The sequence below is a fragment of the Trematomus bernacchii genome, unplaced genomic scaffold, assembly GCF_902827165.1.
Source record: "Trematomus bernacchii unplaced genomic scaffold, fTreBer1.1, whole genome shotgun sequence".
NCBI classification, from domain to species: Eukaryota; Metazoa; Chordata; class Actinopteri; order Perciformes; family Nototheniidae; genus Trematomus; species Trematomus bernacchii.
The window spans coordinates 808,781-836,127 of NW_022987674.1; the positions used below are offsets into that span (position 1 = coordinate 808,781).

General features: G+C 40.1%; 1 protein-coding gene across 1 annotated transcript; it reads right to left on the reverse strand.

Annotated features, from left to right (window-relative positions):
• Positions 1-8,132: 8,132 nt before the first annotated feature.
• Positions 8,133-14,676, reverse strand: LOC117487532 (collagen alpha-2(XI) chain-like). Its single transcript, XM_034136167.1, has 16 exons — positions 14,588-14,676; positions 14,448-14,501; positions 14,298-14,351; positions 13,050-13,103; positions 12,914-12,967; positions 11,947-12,000; positions 11,808-11,861; positions 11,683-11,736; positions 11,584-11,601; positions 10,522-10,584; positions 10,227-10,379; positions 9,524-9,665; positions 9,342-9,448; positions 9,106-9,180; positions 8,707-9,036; positions 8,133-8,285 (listed from the first exon to the last, which is right to left on the reverse strand). The coding sequence occupies exons 2-16, from the start codon at positions 14,448-14,450 to the stop codon at positions 8,133-8,135; spliced, it is 1,368 nt and encodes a 455-aa protein (XP_033992058.1). The 5' UTR covers positions 14,451-14,501; positions 14,588-14,676.
• Positions 14,677-27,347: the final 12,671 nt, after the last annotated feature.

The following is a 27,347-nucleotide window of genomic DNA, read 5'->3' on the forward strand; positions in this document are numbered from 1 at the left end:
CGTTCATATTATTTATTATACAGTATATATATAAAAAGGAAAAAAATGCAAGAAAACTATATTTTCTCCCCAAAAAGTGCAGTTTCTCATGAAAATGTTCAGAAGTTGGACTGAATCAAAAGAGGTGTGCTGCTGGTCCAGTGTTGTAATAAAATGCTTCATTGATCTGGAATCACTGTGTGACAAGACAGATGCAAACAAGAACAACACGTGACTTCTGCCTCTTTGACTTCAGGGAGAAAGAGTGATTCATGCATTTAACAGCCTCAGCGGAGATGCAGATTTAACAATCATACTTATCCTCAGTACTGTGAGTTAGGAGAGAAACGTGTACAAATACTGTAGAGAAACTACTAGTATTAAGAGAGTTAAGTACAATTAGATAACGTTGTAGTGCCGAGAGAAGGGAGACGGAGGCGGTGCATCGGAGGTGCAAATCTCTCTTTATTGGGGAGCAGAAATCGACATGCTGTCGGGTTGCAGGATGAGATGATAAGAGAAAGTGAAAGGGGGAACACACAGTAGGTACACAGTAGGTACCGTCAACACATGTGTCCGTGCGGAAACAATACCCCCAACCTGTAGTTCCTGGATTGAATTATGTAACCCCAGTGTATTAATCAGTGATCACTACACAAGCCCCCCCAGAATTCAACCATGGACACAATCCTCGCGTCCGGGAGGAAGCACCACAGGGGCCGAGGAGGGCGGGCCATGGAACGGGCCGTCGGAAGGGGGCCGCAAGAGAGGGTAGGGGCCCCAACGAGGGCGAGGGCATCCCCACCGGAGGGCGGGCCGGAACGGGCCGTCGTCAGGGGGCCGCAGAAGAGGGTAGGGGCCCCAACGAGGGCGAGGGCATCCCCACCGGAGGGCGGGGCCGGAACGGGCCGTCGTCAGGGGTTCGCAGAAGAGGGTAGGGGCCCCAACGAGGGCGAGGGCATCCCCACCAGAGGGTGGGGGGCGGGCCGGAACGGGCCGTCGTCAGGGGGCCGCAGAAAGCAGGGTCGGCAGGGAGGAGCTCTGCCCGGCCGCAGGCGAAGGCACAGCGGCGGCGGGCACAAAGTCCTCGGGAGGAAGGAGTCGTGTCCCCGGGAGGAGGGAGATGTGGACAGGGGAGAGGCCAGACGGGGCGCCGTCGAGGCGAACCGTGAGCCGCGGTTAGAGGAGAGGCCAGGCAGGGTCCCGAAGCGCGCCACCCGCAGGCCGATGAAGGCACGGGCGACGTTCGAAACCGCCGAGGCGAGGGAAGAGGCGAGACGGGGTCCAGAAGCGCGTCACCCACGGGCCGAAGCAGGCGTGTGTGACGTCCGAAACCGCCGTCGAGGTGGTGATAAAGCGAGAGGGTCCACACGAGGCCGACCAGACATGGTCGAACCTCTTCTCAGGCACCAGAAAAAGCTCAAAAAGGGTCGTCCTGTCCACGATCAAAAACAGGTGGGCGAAATAGCGAGAGGATCCACACGAGGCCGACCAGACGTGATCGAACCTCCTCTCCGGCACCACAAAAAAACAACAGTCGGATGTCGACAGCCGCTAGCTGCTGTGGCTAGCCGCCGTTAGCTGTTGCCAGCTGCTAGCCGTTAGCAGTCGTGGCTAGCTGGTCTCGGCGGCCGTTAGTCGCTCGCCGGACATGCAGCCGCATGTCCCGAATAAACCCTGCACAGTCTCGTACCGGCCCCATGGAAGGCTTGCTGTCCCCCAGAGCCGAAAAGCCGTGGAAATGGCGAGCGTCGTCCGCGTCCATTCCGTGGGGCGCACCGAGCCACAGTCCGAGCGCACGTGGCAGCTACGGAGGTCTCCAAAAATCCCCGGCATTTCGAGAAAAGCTGCGCTTTTTGCCGTGTTCGATTCAGTCTCGGATCCTTCGCGAGACTTATGTCAGGGTCACCAATGTAGTGCCGAGAGAAGGGAGACGGAGGCGGTGCATCGGAGGTGCAAATCTCTCTTTATTGGGGAGCAGAAATCGACATGCTGTCGGGTTGCAGGATGAGATGATAAGAGAAAGTGAAAGGGGGAACACACAGTAGGTACACAGTAGGTACCATCAACACATGTGTCCGTGCGGAAACAATACCCCCAACCTGTAGTTCCTGGATTGAATTATGTAACCACAGTGTATGAATCAGTGATCACTACAACGTTACTAATACTGGAGACTCCGTGTACTGGTTGTGCTTAAAAACGCTCTCTAACAGGTGTTATGTGGATTATAAATAGAGTTACATAGCTTTATTATTACATATATGAACCCTTATTTCCAGTGTTGTGTCCACGTGCTGACAGCTGTGTGTACTTCAGGCTCAGTCTGTAGTTTAGAGTTTCTGCAGCTGAGATTAAAAACTAAAGGGTATTCTGTAGCTCACCTGTTGAGACTGAAGTCACCTGTTTCAGATTCCTTGCTGTTTCTTTGAGAAGAAGCTCCCTGAATGACAGAAGCGGAGAGTCAGAAGGGCGCCGCCATGTTTGTTTCCACTGTTGTTGTGATGACGCTCAGTGACCGACAGGGGGCGCTGTGGTCACACAGAGACACACTATACTGAGAGCTTCCTTTACATAAAACATACAAGTATATCAAGTCAAATAAATAGAAATAAAATAAATAGAAATAAAATTAAAATAATTAAATATGAAGAATAAAATAAAATACGAAAATCAAAAAGTTAATTAAAACATTAAGACATTTAAAATACATTTAATTTGTTTTCACATTTACTAAAAAAATTCATCACTATCCCACTGTATTTAAAAAACATGTTTTACTTAATTGTTATGTATGAAATGTTTGCTAGTGGATCGCCGGAGCTGTATTAGATTAACATTAACATGCTTATTGTAGTTGTAAGTGCACTGCCTTGCGGCCTGTAGCACCATCCTTGATGGAGCATATGTGAAAAGGAAAGGAAAGGAGTGAGCAGAGGGTTGAATTGTCGATTCTGGTTCTGTTTGCTGTGACTATCTTCCTCATCCTCTCAGACATTCAGTTGCGTCTGAAGAGACGCGCTTCCATGGAAACCAAACAATGGTGTAGCTCAGTGGCGGCCGGTCCATAGGGGCGCTAGGGGCGCCGCCCCACCTCTTCCCATATTAAAAAATATATATATATATATATATATATATATATATATATTTTAAAAAATATATATATTTTTATTTTTATTTTGAATGAACAAGGTAAATATTATATAATTGGTATCAGTAAAATGTATAATCTACAATAAAATCTCGTTTAAAATTGTGTTACGATGTCTAAAGTTACTGATAAGTCACATGTTTCCTGCCTGGCCTTGCCCGTGTACCTTCTCTCGTCTGGGCGTTAAGAGAGGAGCCCTCAACCAGTGCAGCAGCTGACTGTTGCTATCTGTAACGTGTAAACTATGCCGCGAAAACATAATTTCAGCCAATCAGCGTCGTCAAATATGATGGTCACAGGGCTCCTACGTGAGCGCCCGGTGCAGTCTGTGAGTTGTTTGGACTCGTATCCAAGGAGACAAAACAGGAAGCTGTCATACACTCTGGAAGCTACAGCTAATGAAAACTCAGTTTTTGACATAAAAATGGAATTATGGATCATCAATCATTTTTCAAAGTGACAGACACATTGGATTAACCTATGGATTAACCTTCAGCTGCGTTTTTCTCGTTTTTGATCAGAATTGTTATTCTGCAAAAGGTGAGCATATCTCCATGTTTTGCTACCGAAAGCTACATCGTGTGATGTCTGTATTTGCTTCCCCTGTCGCGAGTTCTGATCGCTCAGTGATGATACTTATATTTCTAGAATATGTGGAATCTCAGCTTGTAAGCTTGTTTGTGCATATCCGATAAGTATATCGATTGATTTATACCTAGAGTGCGTTAGCATTTTTTCGCTCAGGGCTCATTTAGACGCTTCTTGTGAGACTTGTGTTTTGTTTCGGTAAACATGGTTCATATCATCAGTTAGATGCGTTTCCTCTGAGTAGGACACATGAATAGTTTATTACAGTTTCGTGAGAAAAAAAACGGGGGAAAAAAGCCCCTTAACAGGTTAAATGGGAATTAAATCAGTGTTCCCAAAGCCCCGGTGTTCTGCAGTTTGTGTGGGCCTACTGTACTGTTGCACAGTTTATGCTGTAGAAACTATGTCCAGGACAAGGTGTTTGGAAGTTTTGGAAGATTCATAGCTAACCACACTGAAGTTATGGAGGTATTGATCAGTCTTCTCATATTTTTAAGTCTCAAATTGTCCTTCTCCCCCCCTCTAACATCACCAGAAGTATGGTCACCTCCTCTAGGGGGGTCCAGGGGTATGCCCCCCCAGGAAGAAATGTTTGAACATTTTAAAGTAAAATGCTTCAATCTGGTGCACTTTGAGCAGAATCACTACTAGATCTAGGGGGTACAACTCTAAACACCCATATGAAAAAGATCGGTTTGCATTTTAATAATCAAATAAGTATGTGAACATAACCAATAACCCATAGCCAATAACAAATACATGTAACTTGTTTTATTTTTGTTGTTCATTCATATCTTATTTTACCCAGTTAACATTTATTTATTTATGCATATTTTTTTATCTCTCCAGTTTAAAATGATATTTTTGGTTTACTGTCCTATAGTATACATTGAAATGATTTCAAACCTGTTTTATCCCAATAATTATAAAGGAGTGCCTTGGAAATATGTGTTTACATAAATTGTGATCAAAACATTTGAGACCCACTGAGATAACTTAGACTATAGTGAACTATCTAACAATCTGGGATCAGATCACACTCTACCAAATATTAAATAGACTAACATCCAGTGGTAATCAGATCATGATATTCAAAATGTTTTTCCTCAAATGCATGAAGTAAATATGTTGTTTCCCCTTTTTGTTATATAAACAAATTCTGTAATATGTGTTCTAACAGAATTCCTGTGGTTGAGACACATTTAAGAGACGGATCACGTTTTGTTCAGTCGGATAATCTCCACATGTCTACTTTTATCATTTTCTAATCATAACTCTAATGTCCAGAAGCAAAATGCTAACATTATGCTATAAAGGAACTACAGCAGGGTCGCTGCTTCAACGTCACGCCAACTTCAGATCCATATTCAAACATACAGATTCTAAATGGTACGAGTTGAAGCGTTTGTTTGAACAGTTTGCAGGAGGCAGGTACTTGCTTTCAAGCAGAACAGGGCAAACTAACTTAGCGGAGTGTTTACGTATTCGACGTAATGACGTACAACGTCCTCCACAACTTCTGTAGTCCTATTCAGCCACTTGGTAACAACCATCGTTTTTCAGACACGTCAACTCTTCAGAAACCACCAGTGGGGTCACTGCTGATGGATTTTATGTCGTAGAACAAAACGTGATCCGTCTCTTCAATGTGTCTCAAAACCACAGACCTTATTTCAGATATTTTCCTAAATCCCATTGGCTCTGAGACGAGGGAACAGGAAGTGGTGAAAGACTGACTTACTTCCGGGTTTTAGGACGCGTCACTGCACCACTCTATTGTTATTCTCATTATACATCCATGGCAGGGCCGTCCCTCCCTACAGGCCGATCGATAGCGTGGCGCGGCACGGTTTCGCCGCTGCGAGGCTCCACTAGCACACCCCACCCCCCCGTCGACGCTCGCGAATAAGAGGGCCTCATCATATAACTTTGCGTGGGGCCTCAAGTTGGCCAGGGACGGCCCTGATCCATGGTATCACCCTGGTAAAAAAACTCATGCCTACTAGTGCTCTACTCCCACGGAGAAACTCATCTCCTCATTGGCTGTGATGTTAAATCATGTGACTGTGATGGAGGTCCTTTATAGCCTGATGCTAGCTTTTCACTTGTGTGAAAGAACAGGTATTGGATGTACACAACTCAAAAAGAATGTATAAACACCATAGGGTAATCGCTTTTTGACATTTGAATAAGGAAATGTTACAAATGATATATTTTAAATAAATAAACCCACCGCTGGGAAAGCTGAGGAATATAAATATCTCTGTGAACATCACATTGAACTTGTGTCTAACTTATTAGTCATGTTTTAAGAGATCTCTGTTCAAAGTGATTGTTGGTTATATAACTAGAGTATTTCCCCTGTTTATCTTCCAGCTCCATGAGGGGATATTGTTAACCATCAGGCAGCGCATTCAGACCCGTCATCCTGCATCTGGTTCGTTTCCTGACATTTCTGTCCCTCAAGTCTTTGGAAACAGTCAGAAGAGCGTCTACGGAGAACACGAAGAACAGTTTTAAATGATGACATTTTGCGTTAATCACCCCGACTGCATTAATCACACGTGACTATTTTTCACTCATGTTCCTGGTAATACCTTACACTCAGTAATAGCTCTAACAAGTTTTCTTCATAAACCTAGTCTAACTGCAGTTCAATCAGGAGAGACTTCATTTTGTTTAAAGAACATTTATTGACACATGCCATATGATAAATGTTAAGTCTTTGGCGATTAGACCCCGATCCTGAAATGGTATATCTAAAGGGGGAAATGCAGACGTGAGCATATAGGGAACCCCCCGGGGTCTAGACACTGGTGATGATGATGAAGATCTGGATTTGATGAGGAGATGGGATGAAGAGGAGGTGTGATGAGGTGTTTGGATTAGCTCTCCTGGCACTGGATATGATGAAAGGAGGTGGATGGGGAGGAGGTGGATGGGGAGGAGGCGGATGGGAGGAGGCGGATGGGAGGAGGCGGATGGGGAGGAGGTGGATGGGGAGGAGGCGGATGGGGAGGAGGTGGATGAAGAGGAGGTGGATGGGGAGGAGGTGGATGAAGAGGAGGCGGGCGGCAGCATGAACACCTGAAATCACAGCTGACTGCAGGAGAGAGGAGAACCATTTTAAAGTTTGGCTGCAGCACGGTGATTGGCTGCTGGAGAATGAGGTGAAATGTAATAGGTTAAAGAGAACGCCCGTGATGAGCTGATTATAAGCAGCTGCGGAGTGAATGTATATATACCCAGTCTTCCTGAAGGAACTTGCGTTGAGCTTCATTGAGTAACATTTCCATGGAGTAGGAAGATATTCAACACCAAGAAGCACATGATGGCGTTTTTCAGTGTCTGACAGGCTGTGTGACTTTTTTTTATTATAATTTCTTTTTTTAAATAAATGTTTATGCATGCTTTAGTTAACATTAATCTGTCTTTGGCTCTTTTCTGCTGTAACAATGTACATGTCCCTTCTGTGGGACTAATAAAGGGATTCTGATTCTGATCTGAATGTTATTATCACATGTGTTGAATGCATCTAGTTTGAGATGAATTACCTGACTATATGGACGGAGACAGCATGAAGCTTTCACTCCTGAGGGGACTGACAACAACAAATACCCAACTACCACACCCGGGCAGAGATAATACATTTACAGTTGGTATCAATGGGGTCTTCATTTGGCTAAACGTTTTTTTAATGACTAAAAATATGAGCAGCTGAGTTCAGACTTCTACAATGCAGAAAGATACTGCTTGAATGTTTTCCATTTGCATTAACACAATACAAATAACTGAAAATGTTAAGTTATAAGAATAGTTTACAAGTTTACAAAGATTACAAATATTGCTACAGCTTAACAATCACAACAAATATCAACAATCTACATTATTACCTTAAATCTGAGTGAAAAATAAAACAGATGCACGCGGTTTGATTTTATTCCACATGTTCAAAGTCATGTTTTTATTTTAAAAAGTGCTGCACATCCTCCCCCTGTGAGACATATGAGACACTGAGTACACTAGTTATGATATAAATACTCTACGTCAAGTCCGTTTAAAATAATACAATTACTCATTAACACATATTTAATAACTGTGAAGATAATTCTCCATTCCTTCAGATTCAATAAATATACACAAAAACAGCTGTGAGAAAATATCTAGACCATATGTCCCTGCTTTCCATATAAATGAGATATTTACAGTATTCCATCACACACACACACACACACACACACACACACACACACACACACACACACACACACACACACACACACACACACACACACACACACACACACACACACACACACACACACACACACACACACACACACACACACACACACACACACACACACACACACACACACACACACACACACACACACACACACACACTCTCAGGTCACAAGAAGCAGAGGGGTCCCAGCACAGCGGTGATTTCAGAGACGGTTGGAGAACACACCGTAGGCTCCACCCCCACGTCTCTGACAGGAAGTAGCTGCATGTCACCTCGATGCAGCTCCGTTCCCCCCCGCACCGTCACAGACACCTCCACCTGACGTAGGATCAGACAGGAGAGAAGGAGATGGGAAGTTAAAGGTCCCCTATTATGCTCTTTTTCATCAATATATTACAGGTCTCAGATATATCCAGAACCTGTCTCTGATTGGCTGAAACACCAAACAGATCATTGCAGCATTACCCATAATCCCCTCTGTTTCAGCCCTGTTTCAAAAGTGCTGATTCTCTGTCTGTTACTTTAGATGAAAATAAGGAGCCCCTCCCCACGCCCCTCTGAGAGAGATTTGGTTAAAAAGAACTCAATGGTGCTCTAGGAGGAGATTCAGGTGATAAGGGGGGGGGGGGTTACCTTGGTTGCTGGTGAACATGAACAAGTGGATTTTGCATAATAGGTGAGCTTTAAAGAACTTGAAAATATATATTATAATGTACTAAACAGTGAACACGATACTGACCTCACAGCCTCTCCTGGACACGCTGGTGAAGTGGGAAGGGATTTCTGTGCCGGAGTCTCCCAGCAGGTGAAGCATGTGATCAGCTGACGATGTGCCTCCCAGCAGGTGATCAGCTGACGATGTGTCTCCCAGCATGTGATCAGCTGACGATGTGTCTCCCAGCAGGTGATCAGCTGACGATGTGTCTCCCAGCAGGTGATCAGCTGACGATGTGTTTCCTGCAGATCTGGAGCTGTTCTCTGAGCAGCGGAGCGTCAGGAGCTGTGAGGACGAGAGGCTGTGCAGCCGCAGGAACCTCAGCTGGACCACATCCAGGCCGGAGTACTCAAACTGTAGAGACACACAGGAGTCAGTTTTCAGATTCATCAAAAGTTTCTCTATCAATTACAAATGTGTTACCTTGTTCCCAGCGTGCTGCTGACTGAGCCATTGGACAGGTGCATTCTTCTTCTTTGATTTCCAACTTAATTTGATCTAAAGAACAGGAGGTTAACAATTACAATTGGCTACCTGGTGCCTTAGCTGCAGTTTGATTTCGTGTAGTTTTTTAAATTTGATATTTGTAGTTTAGGGACAAAATCGCCACTACAAGTTATAATAATGATACATATCAATGTAGGAGTAAGTGAGTGTACCTGTGAGGGTAGAGGCTCGATGCAGGTCGCTCCTCCTGCTGTGAAGTTACAGAAAACCCTCACAGAGTCGTGCGGACAGCCTTGGTTTGGGTCCATGTAAAAGAAACCTGAGAGATGATCCACTTTAGTGCACCATCATTCAGAATCATTCAGTAAACAGTGAAGTGTATTCAGAGGCTCACCATCGCTCAGGTGAGGGTGTATGAGTCCCAGCTCGTAGCAGGAGGTGGCAGGATCCTCTTTGGTTCCCTGAGGCCAGCTGAACGAATCCTCCTCCTCCTCCTCTTCCTCCTCAGACCATCTCCTGGACAGCAGCCTGGACCCCTGGGGTTAATGGGGTCAAGGGAAGATGTGAAGGAACACTTATGGTGCGTTCACATTACATGTAAAGTCAATGCAAAGACGGTCATAGATGTTATACACGAACAAACCACAAACTGTCTGTGGCATGGCGGATACAGTCGATGTTTTATCTGTGTCTGTGGGATGTTGTTGTGAGTGTGGACGGAGCAGATACAACGTTAGCTTAGCCTGATCGATCCAATCTCCATTCAGAAAACACACATGTTTCTCCTGCTGTCTTGTCTGCAGGCTTGTCAAAGCATTAATTCATGGTTCTTACAAACCGGTATCAGTATGTTGTCATTCTGGCATAATTTTGAAACGTGTATTACAATTACATCACGGTAACATGTGTTCATTTTGTTGTAGTTGGTATCTACCGTAGTATTTACATGGAGATAAGCCCCACCTCCTGGTCTAGCGCGTCTTGTTTGAATGATGAGAGTAAACACAGCTGACAGCCGCGGTGAAACTTAGCGATTAGAGCGATGCGAATATTCACATTGCGTCCAGGAGGGAAACTTTACCCACAGTCTGTTGTACCTTCAAGAGGGCCGGTGTTAGTCTGAACCGCGGCACGTTCTCCAGTCTTTTAATGCGTGCTGTTTTGGGTCTCTGACGACCCGGTCTGAGCTCAGGCTTTGAACCCCGTCTTTGTGAAGGCCTGCGTTTGAGGCCTGGTGCTCCTGGCTTCCCCTGTGAGGAAAAGGGGGAGAAACTCATGACAATAAAGCTGTTTTTCACTACATTACAATTTAAATGCCTCTTCAAACTTCACAGTATGTTACAGTTAACTTTCTTTTTTTTAAACTGATGATTAGATGAGTGAAAGTCTTACTGGAGGTCCTGGCTTGCCTCTCACTCCCTTTGGTCCTCTCCCTCCTTCGACTCCTTTCATTCCCTGTAAACACAGTCAGACTCTGTCTTGATACGACTAATGCATTTCAACAAATCTCACTATTCACACACACATGGTAACCGCAAATAATGAAAGACTGGAATAATTTCAGGCTGACTGAATGAGCTTTAAAAAAAAATTCTTTGTTGAACATTTGAAAACTGTGGAATCAGGATGCAGGACACGAGACCAAAGAAGTCAAAGACGATACTTAAACCTTCATAGTCATAAAACATAAATTACAGTATTGTCAGTTTGCTGTTTATATCATGTTTATATATATATATATTTTTTTAATACTTTTTCCTAAAATTCAGATTTGTTTATGGAAATCTCAAAATTCGGACTTTTTTTAAAATGCTGACTTTTTCTGACTCTTTATCAACATTTCAGAATTCTGACTTTTTTCTCAATTCTGACTTTCTTTCTCAAAAAATCTGAATTCAGATTTTTGGCTGAAAATCTCAAAATTCTGAAATTTTTCTTGAAAATCTCAAAATTCTGAATTTTTTCTTGAAAATCTCAAAATTCTGAAATCTTTCTTGAAAATCTCAAAATTCTGAAATTTTTCTTGAAAATCTCAAAATTCTGAAATTTTTCTTGAAAATTCTGAAATTTTTCTTGAAAATTCTGAAATTTTTCTTGAAAATTCTGAAATTTTTCTTGAAAATTCTGAAATTTTTCTTGAAAATTCTGAAATTCTGAAATTTTTCTTGAAAATTCTGAAATTCTGAAATTTTTCTTGAAAATTCTGAAATTCTGAATTTTTTTTTGAAAATTCTGAAATTCTGAAATGTTTCAAAAAATCTCATTATTTTTTTCTGCAAATCTCAAATTAGGACTTTTTCCTATAATTCTGACGTTTTTCCGAAATGTTCTAAATTCTGACTATTTTCTGAAAATATCAGAATTCTGACTTTTTTACCCAAATGACTTTGTAGGTCTTGTTAATCAGTGCGTTTCCCAAAATCACGCTTGCATGGAGGCATTAAAAAGTCTCACCTTCTTCCCAAGCTGGCCCTGTAACACAAACAAAACAGAAATTACTTTAGTGAAGTGTTTCATAACTTTATCAAATAGCAGAATATCAAAGCAACGCACAGCGAGTCCGAGGATGCCTTTACGCCCGTGTGGACCCCGAGGACCGGCTTCTCCCTGTGAAAATAAGTACGTTCATTATTAAATTACTGCTAAAAACTGTGAAAAGAGAAGTAAAAACAACTCACCTGCTTTCCTTTATGGCCTATCCGACCCTTCAGCCCCTGCAGACCAGGATTCCCCTGGAAGGTATAATGTGGTAAAGCAGGTGAAATTATGCATTTTTTGGAATGTCAATTATTCTAATCTTCAAATATTTCAACCAACCTTTAGCCCAGATGGCCCGACTGGTCCAAATATTCCCATTTCACCTGGGAGACCCTGTAAATAAAGTTGATAATGGGCAAAAAATGATCAACAGTGTAGTTTTGTCTGATTTTTGCAAGCCGATCAGAGCTTATCGTAAAATTCAGTCCAATTAGTATATTCTTACATCAAAGAGTCAAGTATATCATTGGAAATAAATACAAATAAACCATCTTGATGTTAAATAAAACTTATTTTTCCCAATAAACCCCGTAATGTGGTGCACTTATAGCCCTTTCCCACCAAACCAGTTCCAGTTCTAGCTCCGTTTCTTCTGGTTCTGAAGCGGTTCTTATTTTTATCCCCAGTGTGTTTTCACCGCCAAGAGACCGACTGGTGCTTCGTCATCACATCACCGTTAAAGTTAGCGTGACATATTTGGTTCTTAGTTTCTGGACGAGCAGCTAAGAACTGGTTTTCGGGGGTCAAGAACTTGCCCCACTGCTTTGGAAACAGGAAGAACCGGTGATTAATCGGACACTAGCTCCGAACTGAAATTAGATGCATTATTGCCCCGGTTAAGACTCTGCAACTTAATACAGATTTTAATTAAACATTTATATACCAGAAAATTGTGATCAGGATTGTTTGGATTAAGATCATTTCTTAAAAGGTAAACCAGTTCCAGTTCTAGCTCCGTGCTTTTCTGGTTCTGAACCGGTTCTTCTTTTTAGCCCCAGTTGTGTTTCCACCGCCCAGAGCCCAACTGGTGCTGCGTCCTGACATCAGCGTTTAAGTAAGCGTGACATATTTGGTTCTTGGTTTCTGGAAGGGCAGTTGAGTGGGGCCAGCTAAGAACCCGTTTTTGGGGCAAAGAACCGGCCCCTCTGCGGTGGAAACAGGAAGAGCTGGTGCGTAATCGGGCACCAGCTCTGAACTGGCCCTGTAAGCGCTTTGGTGGGAAAGTGGCATTAGTGTTGGACTTTACCTTCAGACCAGAGATTGAAGACTCTCCCTTCTCTCCTCTCAGTCCTGGAAGACCCTGTGCAGATCATACAGATGTTTACAGATGTTATGTTAAGTATTTTATGGCTGTTTTTTAATTATTATTCTGTTTTCTATACCTTTGGCCCCATTGGTCCAGGTGGTCCTTGTTTCCCTTTGAATCCAGATTTACCCTGAAACACAGAACAGGACATCAGTAGGATATTTCAATAAATGAAAATAATAGCCTGCATTATATTTGTTACTGGAAAATTGCATTTCCACATGTATATATATATTTTTTGTAACTTTTTAATGCTATTTCATTTCTATTTCAGAAATATTTTGGACTGTTTATTTCTGCAACGCAAACATTCCCCAAATTGGGATTCATTTCATTTCATTTCAAACCTTTATTTAACCAGATTGGTCCCAATAGCCGCGTTCACACCGGAGTACTTTTCACCGTACTTTTCGCGTTTAGTTCCGTTAGTACCCCTTATGTCGCGTTCACACCAAAAAGAGCACTTCATCTCGGGAACTTTTACCCCCATTTTTAGTGCCTGCTGAGAGATGGTACTTTCCTGGGGGAAAAAAGTGCCCCAGTTCTGATTGTTCTGGGCGAATTGCAAACCACGCCCCGTACAACTCTAAAATGTTTTGTAGAGCCGCCATTTTATTATCCTGGCATTAGCATTATTAGCATTAGCATTCGCCCAGTGCACAAACGCAGAGAGACTAACTTATGGCAACACAAAATAAAACATGGGAGCGGTGGAGATGAGGAGGTATCGGCGTTCTGGCGATTTACTCAGAAGGCTTCAGTAGAAGCTGCTGGGAGTCCTAGCAGCTTCTACTGAAGCCAGTCCCCAACTCCGGGGACTTCCGGCCGGGGACTCCGGGTGGCAGTATACGCCGTGAAGTTGTTAGCGGCCTGCCAGTAAACCCAAAGCAGAAGAAGACGAAGTGACGTCAGCGGCTCATTTGCGTAATCTTCCCTCAGGGAAAAGTACTCCGGTGTGAACGCGATCTGTACTAAATGCCCTGGGGTAATAAGTGCCGGGGCACTGAGTGCCGGCACTAAATACGGCAAAGTACTTGGTGTGAACGCGCCTATTGAGATCATAGATCTCTTTTTCAAGGGAGACCTGCAGGGATCAATAAAGTACCTATCTATCTATCTATCTATCTATCTAACACATTACTGTAGATTAAGGGACAATCACATACATTCAAATAAGTACTTAGTTACTTGCCACAGATGTTTATAGGCAGTGTTATTGCACAGCAGGGGTACATCAAACTATACACATGTCCACAATGAACATATCATTTTGACTATTTCAATTCATTATAACAAAATGATTATAAAGACAATAATGTTGTACCTTAAACCCTGGTGCTCCACTGCTTCCTCTGACCCCAGGAGATCCAGGTTTTCCCTACAACATTAAACACATTTTAGATGAATTTAATGTCACTAAATACGGTTTTATGGTGAAGGTTTGCACGTCATCCATGTGTGTTTTGGAGCTTACCATTTTCCCAGGGCTGCCAGGTGTTGCAGGAGCTCCTCTGAAACCTACATCACCCTTTGGGGAAGAACAGAACATCATTTAGTAAAAAGATTAACAATACAACGACTACATTGATTATAGTAAGGACTGTTTTAACCTACTGGATCTCCAGGATTTCCTTCAACCCCGAGTAACCCATCCAGACCACTGAGGCCCTGAAAACAAGATCAAGAGACGAGGAAACAATCGTCAAGACATTCCTCACTCTCAGTTTTTTATGAGCTTAAATACAACTCCATGTCACGATCAGTTTATTTTCTGTTTCATTTGGAATTGTCACATTCTGTCGGGTTCCTGTTTTACCTTGAAAGTCGTTCACCCCCTGTCTCATTTCAATATTTACTTCCTGTCTCAGTGTTTTCCCTCCTGTCTGATCATTTGTAAAATGCTTAATAAGCACCGTAACTTTCATGATATCATTTCTCTGTCACGATCAGTTGTTTCCGTGAACGGCCGAATGTTGTGTGACAGTAAATGTTGTGTGACGGTAAATGTTGTGTGACGGTAAATGTTGCGGCCGCAAGGCATTGTGGGGCAGCATTTTCTCCTCTCCTTTCGTAAAGGGAGGTCCAGTGGTTCCTAAGCTAAAGGAGGTTATAAAGGAAGTTGCAAAGCTCCTTTCCTATCACCTAGAGTCTAGAGAATTGGAACGGCACTTATCATGGCTGCCACTGAGGGACTTCCGGGTCATTTCACTCCGTTAGGAAGGTTCCTAAGCTAAACTGACTGTTCGACTGCAACCTTGCTTTCCCTTGTGTTCTCTGTGAGTTCGTTGTTTTTCCTGTGGTTTGGTTCTGAATCCTGAAGTAAAATCTGTTTTTTTCAGAAAATCTTAAAATTCTGACTTTTTTCTGAAAATGTTCCCGGTTTGTTCTTGTTTTGTTTGTTATTTTTCCTTTTGTTCCTCTGCGCTTGCTCCTGCAATTTGTTTACGTTGTACCAGCTTTTCATTTAATAAAAGCTCGCCTTATGTTTTCTGAAAATCTTAAAATCCAGCCTTTTTTTGAAAATCAAGAGTGACTTTTTCTGAAAATCTCAGAATTCTGACTTTTTTCTGAAAATCATACTTTTTTCTGAAAATCTTAAAATCCAGCCTTTTTTTGAAAATCAAAAGAGTCTGACTTTTATCTCAAAATCTCAGAATTCTGACTTTTTTTCTGAAAATCATAAAATGATGAATTTGAAAATGAAAAAAATCATACTTTTTCAGAAAATCTCGATTCTGACTTTTTTCTGAAAATCATACTTTTTTCTGAAAATCATACTTTTTTCTGAAAATCTGAAAATCCTGCCTTTTTTTGAAAATCACAAAAATCATACTTTTTTTCTGAACATCTTAAAATTCGGACTCTAAAAATATCAGAATTCTAACTTTTTTCTCAAAATTGCAGAATCCTGATTTTCTTCTGAAAATCTCTAAATTCTGACTTTTTTCTAGTGGGTTCAGATTTATTAATAATAAGTCTCAATCATAAAAAGAAACATTATTTTTTACATGGCTTACTGTATTTCTTCTAGTAAACAAAACAATGAATATTTGTAAAGTGTACAAATATTTTAAACACAAACAAAAAAGCCTTCATAGATAAATTAATGTTTTAATTTGGCAGGTCATACAAAAGAAGCTGACAGTAATTCTGACAGATACAATTCTTTTTTAAATGACACTTTTTGCCCCTCTTGTACACACTGATGAACAGGATTTGAAATAACTGGATAAAAGTGCAATCTATCAGCAATCCTGTTGAATAAACTTAAAGATAAATGAACTTTTTGGTTTGTGTACGGGTAAGGAATGTGTTTTGGATTATCAACGTGTCACGGTTGTTCATTGTGTCCATTGAAATGAGCAGATTTCTTCAGGTAATCAATAGATTTAGGGATGTGTTTATTTTATTTCTCAAAAGGGATACTTGCGGGTTTTCCAGGCGCTCCAGCAGAACCTGGTCTTCCTCGTGGACCTTCATCCCCCTGAAGAACAGAATTCATTACATGCATTATTGCCTCTGTTAAGACACTTAATACAGACTTTAATTAAACATTTATATATCAGACATTAGTGATCAGGGTTGTCATAGTGATATTAATGTTTTTTTAAATGGAATAAAAAACACTTTCAGGATCATTTTCGTTTTTATTTGTAACTTGCTTTGTCCATACATGCACTCAGTTTTGGAAACATGCCTTATCAGCTTTTCATTAAATAAAGCTCACGTTTTGTTTTCTTAAAATCTTAAAATGCGGACTTTTTTTTGAAAATCACAGAATTCTGACTTTTTTCTGAAAAACTAAACATTCTGACTTTGAAAACAAATCTCAGAATTCTGACTTTTTTTTATCAAAATGTCTGAATTCTGACTTTTTTTATCAACATTTCAGAATTCTGACTTTTTCTGGAAATCAGTTTTTTTCTGAAAATCTTAAAATTCAGATTTTCTTTCTGAAAATCTTAAAATGATGACTGAAAAAAAAAATCCTATTTTTCTGAAAATCTAAATTCTGACTTTGACTAAAAATCTCGAAAATCTGACTAACATTTAACAGAATCCAGATTTTTTTATCAAAATGTCAGAATCCTGACTTTTTTATAAAAATCTCAAAATTCTTAAATAAATATATTAATAATTAGAAAATGATAATAATCATTAAAGCAACTCATTAAAAACTTTACTCACTTTTTCCCCAGCAGCTCCTCTGTTTCCTTTCCTTCCAGATTGGGCTCTTTTCCCCTAATAAACACATTATCTCCATTATATACAAATGTTATTTATTAGATTATTTCTTTTCAATAAAACCATATAACTGCTTCCCCTCACCTTTAGCCCCTGAACTCCTTTAGACCCCGGCCCACCTGGAGGACCAGCAGCTCCAGATGACCCTTTAGCTCCTGCAGAGCCAACAAACCCCCTCTTCCCCAACGTCCCCTAAAAAACACACACACACACACACACACACACACACACACACACACACACACACACACACACACACACACACACACACACACACACACACACACACACACACACACACACACACACACACACACACACACACACACACACACACACACACACACACACACACACACACACACACACACACACACACACACACACACACACACACACACACACACACACACACAATTGATTAAAGTGAGATTATTGTCACCCATGGAGAGATGCGCAGTAACTATTCTGCACACATTTGAGTACGTCGTATGCGGGTGTATGTTATGTCTGAATGTTATGTCTGAATGTTTACACCAATGACAATAAAAAGAGTATTAAAAAAATAATAATAATAACACTGAATGATTAAATTACAAATGCTGTGAGTTAAAATATAGATATTTTACCATTTTTCCTCTCGTACCAGGCTCTCCTTTTGCCCCTTTATGACCTCTAACGCCCTGAGGAGGACAGAAGTAGACATGGCGTCACTTTGGTCACATCTTTATACACTTCATTAAATACACTTAACCAGATTAAACACCAACCATTTCTCCTCTGAAGCCGTGAACACCGAGTCTCCCCGTCTCACCGTGACCGCCCTGAAACACACAACAGAGAAACATAATGTGTATAAAAGTGAACTCCTTCACATCGACTGAGACATTTCACTTTGTTAGGATTACTAAATAATGTATTACACCTTTGCTCCAGGGTTTCCACTCTTTCCATCAGCTCCTCTGTTGCCGGGCAAACCCTGAAAGACACATGAAATTAGTAAAATTATTGTTTTATTACAAAAATGATCAGGTTTTGAAGTTGTGTTTGTTTTGTCTAAATGAAAAGCTGTTTCATGCACAATCTGTACGTTTGTTTTTAATTCATTAGTTTAGGCTGTGTTAATGCATTAGGTATTTTAATTTGGAAGTTCAAGTTATAATAATAATAACATTGATAAATGGTGCAGCCAAAATATATATACTGAGACACTAAAGGTCAAAAACGTCACCATTAGAACCACAATTTCTAGCTTCTAAATCATACTTGTTTGAGATGTTTTGCTGGTTTCCTGCATAACAAATACATGCATTTAATGAGTGTTGTTCCCTACCATTGACATATCACACACTGTGTAAAAGGATCCCTCTAACATACAGAAAATAATATGTTTTAATCGTTTTTTTTTAATCATAACAACACTTGCATTACGTGAAACAACTGGGTTTAACTGGGGTTAAAATTATTTAAAATTAAATGAATATTTGGGGGTTATGGTCAGGACGTAAGGAAGTAAAAAAGAATACTTAAACATAATTTCATAGCAATTTGGGGTAGATGTTTTTAGATATATTAGAGCAGCTTCGTCTTGCTTTCGCTGCCATCCAGTGGTAGAAGCTTTCATAACGGAGCATGCACATGAACTGGTTGGATGTAACTATAGGTTAAAACTTCATATCATGTCAAACAACATTCATTTTATAATGCGTGCAAAGTTTCTATCTTAAATGTTGTGATATATATGCTAATTCCACATTAAGTCTATTAAAACGTACTGGTGTCGATGGTCCAATTCTTCCAGGGGGGCCTAATCTGCCAGGTGGACCCTGCAATGAGAAGGTGTAAAAACACATTATTGAAACAGCAAGATGTTAACTTACACTTATTTTATAGATTCATTGATGGTTTATAAAATGTCAAGAAAAGTCCCAAGTTGTCCAAGTCTTGTTTGTCAGTCCAACTCCCAAATATTTTCACTTTAATATAATTATAAAACAGATCAAATAGGGAAATCTTCATAATTAAAGGCTGAAAACAGCATTTTCTGCCATTTATTTCAACGCTTAATGAATTATGAAAAAAGTTGTAAAATAGATATTAGTTTGGTAATCATCAGGTGTACATCTACAGATACTCGTGTTTAAAAATACTCTGGTAAAAGTAGAAGTACTGACTAAACTTCTTTACTCAAGTCAAAGTAAAGAGGCTTTGAAATGTACTTCAGTAAAAAGTACCCATAACTAGCAGCTGTTTTAAATAGTACCTGACCTCCCTTTATATTAATAGAACAATAATGTCATTGTTAGCTAATGAATGTTTCCATGCTGAACAACGGCAACATGACAACGTTTTCATTGGTCCCTCTTCTTTAGAGAAGACCAGGAAATGATGGATACACGGATCGTGTTCAAATCAATAGGCACGCAATGACTCTAAATAATAATGATCACGCCACCAAACACACATTCAAACTAAAGGAACCAGCCTGTTTGGGAAATGTAAGAAGTAGAAAGTACAGGTATTTGGGTTCAACATGTAAGAAGTAGAAAGTACAGGTATTTGTGTTCAAAATGTAAGAAGTAGAAAGTACAGGTATTTGTGTTCAAAATGTAAGAAGTAGAAAGTACAGGTATTTGTGTTCAACATGTAAGAAGTAGAAAGTACAGGTATTTGTGTTCAACATGTAAGAAGTAGAAAGTACAGGTATTTGTGTTCAAAATGTAAGAAGTAGAAAGTACAGGTATTTGTGTTCAACATGTAAGAAGTAGAAAGTACAGGTATTTGAGTTCAACATGTAAGAAGTAGAAAGTACAGGTATTTGGGTTCAACATGTAAGAAGTAGAAAGTACAGGGATTTGTGTTCAAAATGTAAGAAGTAGAAAGTACAGGTATTTGTGTTCAACATGTAAGAAGTAGAAAGTACAGGTATTTGGGTTCAAAATGTAAGAAGTAGAAAGTACAGGTATGTGGGTTCAAAATGTAAGAAGTAGAAAGTACAGGTATTTGTGTTCAAAATGTAAGAAGTAGAAAGTACAGGTATTTGTGTTCAAAATGTAAGAAGTAGAAAGTACAGGTATTTGTGTTCAAAATGTGAGAAGTAGAAAGTACAGGTATTTGGGTTCAACATGTAAGAAGTAGAAAGTACAGGTATTTGTGTTCAACATGTAAGAAGTAGAAAGTACAGGTATTTGGGTTCAACATGTAAGAAGTAGAAAGTACAGGTATTTGTGTTCAAAATGTAAGAAGTAGAAAGTACAGGTATTTGTGTTCAACATGTTAGAAGTAGAAAGTACAGGTATTTGGGTTCAAAGTGTAAGAAGTAGAAAGTACAGGTATTTGTGTTCAACATGTAAGAAGTAGAAAGTACAGGTATTTGTGTTCAAAATGTAAGAAGTAGAAAGTACAGGTATTTGTGTTCAAAATGTAAGAAGTAGAAAGTACAGGTATTTGTGTTCAAAATGTAAGAAGTAAAAGTAAAAAGTCGTCAGAAAAATAAGTAGTGGAGTAAAGTACTGATACCAGAAACATGTACTTAAGTATAGTAACAAAGTATTTGTACTCCACTACTTCCCACCTCTGTTTTGCATCTCATTGACACTGAAATAATGAAACGGTGTTACTAACATTGTGTCCCTGGAGCCCCTTCTGGCCTTTGACCCCCGATGACCCCGTGTTTCCTCCCGGTCCGAACTGTCCGGGTCTCCCTGAAGAACCTCTGGTCCCGAGCTCACCCTGAGAGACACATCATTACACATTTCAGAAGCTACAAACCAAACCTGGCAGACTTTAGTTTCTCTGATTAATCCAACATTTCTTAGTTTCTGACCTTCAGCCCCGACACTCCGGCTCTTCCACTGACCCCAAGTATTCCCAGAGATCCCTGAAAAAGAGGGTAACAGTTGTTATGGCTTCAATTCAATTACATTTAGCTGACACTTTTATCTACTTCCAATAAGTGCAATTAACCATAAAGATACAAACGCTGAAGTAGAAGAAACATGCAGAAAGCCAGACCATTGTAAGAGCTGGTGCATTCATTTAACTGAGGTTCAAATTCTTTAAAATTGAATGAATATTTGGTGGTTCTGGTAAGGAGGTCAAAAATAATACTTAAATATTATTTGATGGCAATTTGAATTGGCAATTTTTCTCCACTTAAAGGTGGGGTAGGTAATTTTGGAGAAACCAGCTCGAGTGCGATAAAATTTGAAAATACACAACCGGAGAAAATCTGCCACTTCCTTACAGAGCCCCTCCTCCAACACACACGAACGCGCACATGACCAATGAGGGCACGAGATAAGTTTGTGCACAGATGGAAGGCTGACAGGCAGGTAGGCCATCCAGTTATTTTAGCCGGGCCGGCTCAAATGATTGGTCGTGCTTTATACAGTATTACAGCTTCCACAGATGACATTTTTTTATGGATTTTTTGTCAAAGCACTTCAGATATTCATTGCTATCGGGATGTTAAGAGCATTCCATGGAATATAACAAAAAGTGTATCTCGAGCCGGTTTCTCAAATTTACCACAATTACTGGCTTCCAGATTATACTGGTATTATTTCCAACCAGATAGTCATTTTTCGTTTGACCTTTTGAGGAAATACAGGCTCGTTGAGAGGAATCTTGGTCCTACTCACACTGAGGCAGAAACAAGCTGATTGGCAGATGAAGAATGAATAACATGTTTTAAAGAAATGTATAATGTGTAAGTCTGAATTCTTTAGAACACTCTGAGGTCTTCACAGGGCCAATATTCATGCCATTACAATTGCAAAAGGCCACTCCTACCAGCCTGCAAACTGCTCTGAACAGAACCCAGTGGGTCTTCTGCAGGTGGGGGATTTATAGTGTAAGGCTCAATTCCAAAAACCGCCCCCTACACACTACCCCTCCGTTTGCGCGTTCACGTGGAGGAACCAACGAGTGATGAGGGGTAGTGGGTTATTAAGCCCTCCATCAGAGAGTCTGCATCACCTGACTTCACCTCCTGCTCCACCTGACCGACCGATGCTGTGTGTCCGTCAGGAAACAAGCTGTTTAAAAATAGTTCCGTGCAAACATTACACATCCCCATGTTTAGTCTAGAAAACGGTACATGTGTGCATTTTATTATAAAGTTGTGTATATTTGCAGGGACTGTTGCAAAAACCAAGCAGCTGTTTTAAAAAAAAGAAACACCATTAAAGTTTTTATTTGTATTAATTTTTTATATTATTTTGTATACAGAGATGCTGCTTTGAAACCGTTGTTACGAAAAGTTACGACATTCCTGTTTCTGCCAGAGAGAGGGGAGTTCAGCTGTGAGTGAGACTACAGACGGAGTTCACTCCATCACTGAGGGGGAGTGTGAGGGTGTGGTTTGGAATTTGGCCCGAAATGGCTGCCACAACAACCCTAACTGGAGTTCACAATTAAAAAATAATAATAAGTCATTCTCCACCTGTTTCCCTGGGGGCCCTTTTCCTCGCTGTGGCCCTCGGTTGCCTCTTTCACCTTCATCTCCCTTTGGCCCTTTCTGTCCAGGAGGTCCAGTGTTTCCCTTATCCCCCTGAAATAAAGCAACGTTTAAGAAAATATAGCAGTATTTACATTGAATATGATTGAAATCGTAGGAATAGAATTGGAATAAAATGTGTGCAGTAATGAAAAACAAGATAATTGTTTACATTGTGTGCATTAATGTAATGCAATGCATCCCATAATGACTGTCTAAATACCAGCATGTGGACAACAGAAGGAAAGGAAACCCCTCAGCAGTATTTAACGCTCTGTTTCTACCATCAAAAATATAATAAAAAGTCCAAATGTGGAGAACAAACTGAGTTTAAATCCAGTTATCGTAGTTATCTAAAGTAAAATTCCTTCTACATACAGAGATTAAAATATGTTAATCTCTGTGTGACATATTTTATTAAATCCTGAAACACCTGAAGCTTCTCTGACCTTCTCATTAGAAATTAAAACACAGGTGTCGCTGCTGAAAGGACAGAATATAAAGGGCTGAATTGTTTTATTTTTCTGTGTAATAGCATGCATCATTTTCACATTTCTGAGGTTGTTTTGAAAGTAAAAAACAACCCATTTACTCACAGAAAAGCCTTTTAGTCCAGAAGGCCCCACAGGTCCCTTTATTCCCATTGGACCCTGAACACAATAGAAAAACACCGGGTTACTAATGCACGTTATTACCAGAAAGCAAAGGCCTTACATCCTGTGTTTTTAGATAATTAACATGTTTGAGTGCTTTTAAGTTCAGTTAAATGAAATCAAATCTGTAACAAACACAGTTTCATCAATCTACCTCCTCACCATCGAGACCAGCAACTCCCTCCGGCCCCAAAACTCCTTCAGATCCCTGAAACAGTGACAGAAACAAGAGAGAGATTAATCATTTCATTAAGTGTTTTTGATCGAAAGTTAAATTTTAGAACTAGTTATTTTAACTCAATTTAAGTCACCCTCCCAACCCTGGTTACTATTACAGCATGTTAGGAGAGGCTGAGTAAGAAAAGCTTTACCTTGTTTCCTTTGACACCTAAAGATCCAGCTCGTCCCTGAGGCCCATCTTTACCCTAAATGTTGAGAAAGGGAAGAAACAGTTACAGTGACTTCACGTCACCACCGCTAAGCTAAAGGAGGCTAATGTTGGGCTATAAAGGAACTACAGCACGGTCACATGACTTCACGTCACCACCGCTAAGCTAAAGGAGGCTAATGTTGGGCTATAAAGGAACTACAGCACGGTCACAGGACTTCAAGTCACCACCGCTAAGCTAAAGGAGGCTAATGTTGGGCTATAAAGGAACTACAGCACGGTCACATGACTTCACGTCACCACCGCTAAGCTAAAGGTGGCTAATGTTGGGCTATAAAGGAACTACAGCACGGTCACATGACTTCATGTCACCACTGCAAAGCTAAAGGTGGCTAATGTTGGGCTATAAAAGAACTACAGCACGGTCACATGACTTCACGTTACCACCGCTAAGCTAAAGGAGGCTAATGTTGGGCTATAAAAGAACTACAGCACGGTCACATGACTTCACGTCACCACCGCTAAGCTAAAGGCGGCTAATGCTGGGCGTGATGACGTTTAGTCGTCTCTTTTAGACACTTGTTAGCACCAGTGGGGTATTTACTGACCTATTTTATGTCGTAGAATTAAAATCTCTTCAGCTTGTGTTAACCACAGACCTTATTTCAGGATAACAACCAAAAACACATTCAGAAAACCATTGACTTCCAGTATAAAAAGTAAGTATAGTAAGTAACTGAACGTACTGGGTAACCGGTAACTCCAGGCAGGCCAACTGGAGCTCGTGGCCCCCGATCACCAGAGGATCCACGGGGTCCAACCTCCCCCCATGGTCCAATGTTACCCTGGACACCCTGGAGGAAAAAAAGATATATATATTCAGGAATAAAGATGAAAACCTTCTGAAAATGTTAAGATAAGATAAGATAAGAAGGACCTGTATTCAGTAGTTCAAACAGCAACAGGGTAAGAATGAAAACAGGACAGCACAGATTCACACAGATTAGAGAAGAATACAATTAAAGATACACATTTTTTATATATATAGTTAAGTAACTTTAAAATAAGAAATGAATGAAAATGAAAATATATACATATTTGGGTTAAGTAGGGTTATGTTATATCTTTCAAAAATTGTATAAAAGTCAATCACATTTAAGGAGACGTGTTTTTTAGGATAATGTTTCACTTGTAAAACAGTAATAAAGCACTGGATGGTTTTGTTAAAAAAGGAATAAGTTAAATAATCTTACATCAGGTCCTCCGTATCCTCGAGGTCCAGACATGCCCGTCTCACCCTGAGCAGAACAAAAACATATATATTTATATTTGGACTTCATAACCAGACTCATAAGAATAATATAGATCAAAAATAATTCACTTACAGGTCGGCCTGGTTTCCCCATCGGTCCCGCCTTGCCTTTACCCTTAGTTACAAAAAAACAAGGTGGACATCCACATTAAAATGTTAGACAGATAGACAGATAGATTGTGTTACAGGACCAGTGTCAACATTAAAATAAAAATAGTATATCAATCACTATAAACAATATCAACAATGTAGACAATTCTGGATATTTAAAATGTTCTTTAAAAAGGTCAACAAGACTGAGTTAACAAGTAAACACATGAGGACGTTTATTTTACTGACTGTCGTATAATCTGATCAAAACATATGTTGTTTAAATAACAGATACCTTTAAGCCTTCACTTCCTGGAAGCCCTGCTGGTCCGTCTTTACCTTTCACCCCCTAGAGAAAAGAAGTCCAGATACTGATGTCGTAACACAAGGAGATTTAATTTGGTTAAATAAATGTACAATAAAAAACTCACTCTCCCTCCTGTCTTTCCCGCTGTCCCCTTCGTTCCTCTGCTGCCAGTTTCTCCCTGTCGATGAAGAACAATTCCAGTTAATTAAATCAAGATATTTCAACAGAACTGCACACTATGGGATACTGAGATACAGTTTATGTGGTTTGAACAGCCATGGGAGGATTATGAGACCAAATGGAATAAACTACACCATGTTTCCTTCGTAGGAGCAACGAGACACACAAGCTGTTTTCCCCTTCTATATATTCTGTTGCTTTGTAGTTGTTTTGTGAACGTTTGCAGTTATCTTGTATCTCTTATAATCTTTTTGTGTATCTTTGTGTATCTTTGGCCAATATGTTGTGTTTCTTTCTGCTCATTTTGTGACTTTTTTGTCTCTCTTTGTGGTTCTTTTTCCCATTTGTCCTTATTATATTAGTTTGAAGTTGCTTTGCAGTTATTTGTAGATATTTTGTGCTTCTTTTCGGTCATGTTGCATCTCTCCCGGCACATTTTGCAGGTGAAGGACAGACTGATGCTTTGGGCTCTTTGGCCTTAAGGCCGTTCAGTAATCCATCCATGTGTTTTGGCAATGGAACTACATGTGAGTGCATAAACAACTGTATCCTTAATGCTAACATGCAACTGATCCCATTTACATTCAACAGAAATGCGCTCTGTTTCTGTTTTCATTAAATACGAGTAAAAAAAGATAATTAATAACAAATGTATTTTGGATGGTGGATGTAAAAAGATAGTCAGTCATATTTGTCTTATCAAATATGACATACAACGTAAAAGAATAATATGTATATATATATATATGTATATATATTGTAGTAACAATGATATAATCTATTTATAATTGTAAATGTATATCCAAGAGATGGAGCATCTTATTTCAGACTCCAGCTTACTGCTTCCTGCCTACTACCTGCCAGTTACCTACCTAAGACCTGCCAAAGACCAGTATCTGGGAATGTTAAGCCCTCCCACTATTTTCCAAGAGGGCGTTGCCAGATTTTCAATTTCAGGATTTAACCAGGAGATGGCGCTTCCTTCACAGAAACAGGAAGACAACTTTTCATGGACTTTCAGTTTTGTTTAGAAGAGCATTTGAACACATCAATATTTTAGATCAAATGAAGTATATCTAATCTTGTAATTCAATAATATATAGTCTTTATATATTAAATAACTATGGCCAAACTAAGACTTAGTTTTTCACAAGAGAAAATGCAGATATTATATAAAAAACTAAAATTAAAATCTTGTTTTTAATGCCCCAAGAGCAATAAAAACACTTGGTAAAAAAATCCTGAGTGAGGCTTTCATAAATTGCATTTAGCTGACGCTTTTATCCAAAGCGACTTACTATTTAATAAATGATAAATGATTATTCATAACAAATATGAGTGATGTGTGATTATTATTCATGCTATATACTGATATAGGGCTAAGTAAGCAATCAATCCTGCAAATGAACCCTTAGTTGTTCAATATATTTATTCAGACAATGTGAGTAGAAATACAGAAATTCTGCTCCCACCTAAGGCCAATGTTGCAATATTACAACATTTCCCTAAAAACTTACCAAAACGTAAACATTTTTAAAACTCTTTCATTTCAGCTCCAGAGGCCAGGGGTTAAATTGGGATTTGATATGTGGGGGGGCTCTGTTAGAAGGTGCGACGGGGGGGGGGGGGGGGGAGAGAGTTAGACGCTCGTGAATTGTCAATGGGGGGGGGGGGGGGGGGGTGGGTGTTGTCGGACGTA